Source organism: Cystoisospora suis, assembly GCF_002600585.1.
Source record: "Cystoisospora suis strain Wien I chromosome Unknown contig_9191, whole genome shotgun sequence".
NCBI classification, from domain to species: domain Eukaryota; phylum Apicomplexa; class Conoidasida; order Eucoccidiorida; family Sarcocystidae; genus Cystoisospora; species Cystoisospora suis.
The window spans coordinates 671-6,084 of record NW_027161969.1 but is presented as its reverse complement, the minus strand read 5'-3'; the positions used below and the strand labels follow the sequence as shown (position 1 = coordinate 6,084).

General features: G+C 53.3%; 1 protein-coding gene across 1 annotated transcript; it reads left to right on the top strand.

Moving 5' to 3' along the window:
- CSUI_010994 (uncharacterized protein) lies at positions 1-5,009 on the top strand. Its single transcript, XM_068071095.1, has 4 exons — positions 1-1,494; positions 2,294-2,453; positions 3,079-3,278; positions 3,774-5,009. The coding sequence occupies exons 1-4, from the start codon at positions 1,345-1,347 to the stop codon at positions 4,122-4,124; spliced, it is 861 nt and encodes a 286-aa protein (XP_067916929.1). The 5' UTR covers positions 1-1,344; the 3' UTR covers positions 4,125-5,009.
- The last annotated feature ends 405 nt before the right edge of the window (positions 5,010-5,414 follow it).

The window sequence follows — 5,414 nt, the reverse complement described above, 5'->3', positions numbered from 1 at the left end:
GATATTGCGGCGTCCATTACAGAGAGGATGGCTCGGCAGCGCGAGAATTGTTCTTTCGACGATACGCTTCACATGCCGTCGGACGCGGACGATGGGGCGCGTCACCGGATGGTAAGCAGGCAGATCGCCGGCCCTCCCTTTGCTTTGGGGTTTCGAGCGTCTTTGTATCAACTCCTGCACTCACAAACAACCGGCGGCACAGCTCTATCCCAACCCAACGAAAGGCGCCTGGTTTCGACCGTCTGCCACCCGTTGACGAGATGCATGCGAGACGACAGCTTAGCTCCTTCGATTTCGCCTCAGTCGCACGCTGTCTCATCGCTTGTTTCACCCTGCGACGTGGAGCCGGGAATCTTAACCTTTCCGGCAGCTTTCTTTTTCTGTCGTCGAAGACATGCAGACGTCTTCTCTTCTTCAGCAGAATCCATGCAGACTTCCGGGTGTCTTATCCCCTGATCTCCCGGCGTCACCAGTCGCTTTCTTGTCGCTGGGAGAATTCCTTGTATTCGTGATTGTCGGTCAACATGATTTGCGAAAGGGCGGCCATGGAAACCTTTCTTCTGTTCCCCTAGTGAACCCCCTGAGTCGGCGGTGTCTCCTTCGTGTCCCGGCCCCTTCGCTTTTGTTCAAGAGAGAGAGGCTCTGGTTTCCGGCACCCCGTGAGCATTTCCTAGTCCGGTTCGCTCCCTCGCCACCTCTGATCAGCTGTCTAGTTAACCGAGCTAGGCCGTCGGGCGTTTTGTCCTCGCTCGCGCCCGCCTGGTTCAGGTGGCTGAGGGAATGCTTTGCTTCGCAGCACGCCCGTCAACTCCAGGTCTAGCCCCCCACTGCGCAGAACGGCGATTCTTCAGAGTCCCGATAATTGCGGACCGTCTCAGGGTCCTCTCGCCGTGACACTGCTAGCTTCGGCTCTTTTTCTCGGCCATACGCTCATGTTGCTCACGAAGTAACCAAAGGTCTAGACCCTGAACGTCTGCACTACTTTATGTCATTTGCTTCGAGCACACTTCTAGGCCGTCGCCGCCAGTCACGCCTGCAACATCATCTTGTGCGTAAGAGTTCGACTTTCTGTAGTGTAGTGCCTGGCTGTAGGTCATTCAGATAAGCGAATAAGCAGGGCGCTTTCCTCGTTACACACCTTCCGTAACAAGCTCCTTGGAAGTTTTTGGTTCCAGCCGCATCTCTCTGTTCTTCGGGACAAGAGAGCAAAGCTTAACTTTGCGGCCGCGCGGCCGACAGGAGCTCTGTTCTGCCCCGCGGACAGAAACGCAAGACGGATCATGACTGAGCCCGTGCGATACGTCGTAACACTGCCACGCTCTTCTTGTCTTGCTTAAGCGCAGAATGGCTTCGCTCGTTCATTCTTTTATTTTGCTCACGGAAGGAACCCGCATCGGAGATGTGACTTTTTCAGTCTTGGCGAGAGTGGGAGGGGGGAAGGTGGCACTTGAGCGAAGCCTAACAACCACTCTATTCTACTTGCGCCATCCCGAGGTAAGGAGACATGGCTGCGCGCATTTGTATCACGATATCTCTTCACTGCTACCTTCTGAAATGCTTTAACGTCGGGCTCGGTCTTTCCTGGCCTGCAATGTATGCTGTAGTTATAAAAAGAAGTCTCGTGAACTCGTCTGTGAGTATGCAGTTGCTGCGTGTCCGATGTGAAGAGGGTTATGTTGTATCAGGGACAATGGTATCGGTCTAGGCGTTTATTAAGGAGGAGATATTTTTCTTTCATCGCGAAAGTCCCTTTCCCAGCCAACACGAATGTGATCTCCTCGTCCCCCGCGTGTGTTGTGAGGTTTCTTCTCAACTCGACACGAGAAAGTTCAGTAGCCAGACAACGCTGTCTCCTGTATGTTTTGGGATTCATCCTTCCTTCTTTCTATTCTCAGTCAGATGCGACTGACTCACTGCCGTGTCTCTGGGTATTGCTGATGCTGTAGCTACACTGGGTGGAGCGTGCGAAAAGGTGTAGGAGCGACGGGTTTGTATCACTGCAGGTCTTCTCTGACATTCCTGTACCGGCTCCTGTCGCCCGTCGCTCTTGTGTCGTGGTCTGGCGCACGTACAGGGATTTTCTCCGTAGTACCATGGAAATGTGTCGCCGCGTGAGCGTGCTTTTTCCTCGATAGAGACAGTAGTAGGGAGGTATAGTTGTTTTTACTTTCTGAGGTGTTGTCGCTTGCATGTACGTGTATGTACGCTCCATGCTTATCGGCGGGTTGTGGTCCTATTGTAACTCGAAAGTGACAGATTTCTCTTTTTTTTGTGTACTCGTTCACGCCTGCAGTTGCTCCAGCAGTTTCTGACGGAGTGGGCAGCTACACAGTTACTTGGGAATCCTTCGGCTGACGTCGAACGTCACCTTCACGCCATGCACTGCCACCGCACGGGTCGGTTACGGACAAGAAGGAATCTTCTTGCATGCCCGCCGAAGACTGAAGGCCTCGGTGAGATACCCAACTCTTTTTGCGTTTTGCATCGCAGTGCGCCACGTAAACCTCGCTACGTAGAAGGAACCGGGAGTTGTCCAGCCACCGCAGTGATACGTTTCTCTTTCCCGTCTTCTTGCACTTGCACAGCGCTCAACAGTATCAGACAAAAGCTCCCGCTTTCGTAGTCCCAACCAGTAGGTCCAGGGGAGAAGGGAGCGGGGCGTTTACGCAGAGGCTGTCATGGCCACAGTTGTTATTCTCAACTTTGTCATCGTTGGGTACGCGTCTGTAGGAAAGAAAATATTATCACTACTGAATCAAGGCCGAATCACATCAGCAGAATGTTCCGACTGCGTGCTTCCATCCCGCTCTGTACGTGTCGTCTCGCTAGCCGCCATTTTTTGCTTTCATGAAGCAACTGGGGAGGTCATTCACAGCAGACTCGTGGTGTTACCGCACACCGGCGATGGGCTGGAAGAGGTCAAAAAAGGGACAGTGAGCTCTCGTATACTTGCGGCTTTCCGGAGTTGAAGGAGAAAGAGAGTGGAGAAACCGGGGTTCAGAGCTAGGCAAAACCGTTTGTGAATCAACTCTCACGAATCGCTCAGCACGAGGAAGGCCTGTACGTGTGTGATACCAGGCGACATCGGCGGGACGTCGGCTAGCCGGTCACTCTTGCGTGTCTCTGAGCGGTGCACTAGTAGCAGCAGTAGCCTTACAAGTGAGTCCGATCCGTTTGTCGACACGGAGGCTACCTTCGAGGACACTGCCGACTTTCAGGAGTTCTCCCGAGCTGAGGCACAGAAGTTCATGCGGAGTCTTCCTGCTGATTTTGAGGAGGTACGTTTTTTCCGTTGACGACAAGCGCGAGGGTTCTCTTCTAGCAGTTGCGGGTATGTAATTCTGATCGCTGTGTCGTAATCGAGATGTGTGCAGTCTCAATTCCTACCTCGTGGCTTTTGCGTCGTGTTGTCTGGGTGCACTGGCTGTAGGTGTGGACGTGGGTGTACAGGTTGACACTTGTGTGCACATTCGGACCGGTTTCAACAGCTGTTTCTTGTTTTTTTCTGCTCGTCCCACGTTGGTTTCTGGTCTCTAGCTAATGAAAATATGGCGGGCCTGGGCGCGGATCAGTTTAGATGAGAATAGGCTGCCGGGTCATTGTTTTTTCTTGACGGTACGCTGGAGAGCACTTCTCAAGCACTTCCTCAAGGGTCCTCTGAGTCAGGCTTACGCGCATCCAGGAATCTGTATGTATGTAGCGTGGCTGTGCCTCCATGTAATCGGAGGACATTCCGTTTTTAAGTGTGTTCCTGTGATTCTTTCCTGCGCCAGCTCTTGTACGGAAACTTGGCAGGAAGCCCGAGCTTGGCACGGAGCCCGCCAACCACGTCTAGCAGTACCCCTGTCTGGCGTTCTTCGGACCACGGTCAGATTGATCTGGCTGCAGTGAAGGGGAGTCGAAGCACAAGGAGGAAGGAAGCTGAAGAAGAGTGCTCTGCTTCACCAGAAGGCGACAGAACTTCCTCAAACCTTAGTGGCTTGACGAAGGTTGAGTTTTTTGAACAGCAGCTTAAAATTCTTTCCGATCTGCTTGTCGACGTACAGCAGATCGAGGAAATGCAAAAGGATGAGGGGTCGCGTAAGCTCCAGGACGAACGACCTGTGGCAAATGGAGAGACTTGAGAATACTACGGCAAGGGCGCCAAACACCGCCGTCGGAAGAGTATCATGGATGTCGGTGACTGTTGTGTATTCATAGGTGGAACACTTTATGGCGTTAGCCGGGAAGATCTTCTGAGTGCCCATTCACTCGCGAGCGGCGGCGTCTTGTTTGTCCTAGGAGGATGTTTGCGCTTCAGGACCAGTATAGGACTAGCAGGGCAAGACCATCGACACTGACAATACCCCATCGTACCTCTTCGCGTTGGCAGGGGTTTTGGGAACGCCCCGGTGGAACTTTTGTTTAGTCCAAGTGGACGTTTCGGTGTTCCGGCCTGCCGATCGTGCAGAATACGCCTGACATGTACGCTTCCTGTACAGTCAGTTTCAGCTCGCCTATGGCGGATGCGGTGTACGGACGTGGTCAGTCTCTCACTCTCGTTCCCAGCGACTTGAACATCAGTTCCGAGAGCACGGTTTTCGTGAGTTTACGTGGTCACTTGGACTCGGAGTTGCTCGCTGCATAGAAATCAGGGAATGTTTGTGATGTTGTTTCTTTCAGCGGATCTCCTGGTGATGTGACTCAAACAGGAAGGTTTATTCGAGATGTCGAGTGGTTGCACCTGGCTGAGGGGGGCAGGATCTGATGCCGGGCGGCCACTGAAGATTTCGTGCGTGTTAGGCTGGGGGATGGGCAGGTGGTTCTTCGTTTTCTGTTGCAAGTCTTCGCTAATCAAGGGGAATGGCACACTTTGCATTGCAGGAAGCCTGCGGGTTATGTGAGGGACGTGACGCTACATGCAGTCTAGTTGGAGTAACATATGGCATTCGCACGATCGGGAGTTGGGCTGCTGATGAATCCTTGTTACTTCGTGAAGCTCGTCTGTTGGCGGTCTCAGACTCCAGAGCCGATGTCTCCGCTGTGGAGTTTTCGAAAGCGCGCACCGATCAAACGCTCTGTCAATTAGCGTATTCTCGAAGGGTAGTTGGCCGCGAAGGCATTGCATCTTTTGGAGCAGTTGCCCTGCGAATATGCAATCTGAAGAAGCGGGGCGCTGGGATGAAGGACTTGACAGGGAATGGGCTTTCTGGCCCCACAGGCACACGGAGTACAAGTTCCGCCCAGGTTGTGATGATGCGAACGGGCGGAGAAACACAGACACCTGCTTCTCTCAGTAGGCCGTCTTTCAGCCACGGTCTGATGCTTTAGCGAAGAGTACTGAGACCGGCGGATACCCCGAAAGAAGTCAGACGGGGGTCAGTGTGGAGCACGAGGGCGCGTCCACGGGTGCGGAACTGTCTGAGAAATTGCTG

Bases quoted from the DNA above. Each gene is read 5' to 3' on its own strand.
- CSUI_010994 (XM_068071095.1), top strand. From the start codon at position 1,345: ATGGCTTCGCTCGTTCATTCTTTTATTTTGCTCACGGAAGGAACCCGC. The intron at 2,454-3,078 runs GTGAGATACCCA...GTGTGATACCAG, and splicing joins GCCGAAGACTGAAGGCCTCG to GCGACATCGGCGGGACGTCG. The intron at 3,279-3,773 runs GTACGTTTTTTC...TTCCTGCGCCAG, and splicing joins TTCCTGCTGATTTTGAGGAG to CTCTTGTACGGAAACTTGGC.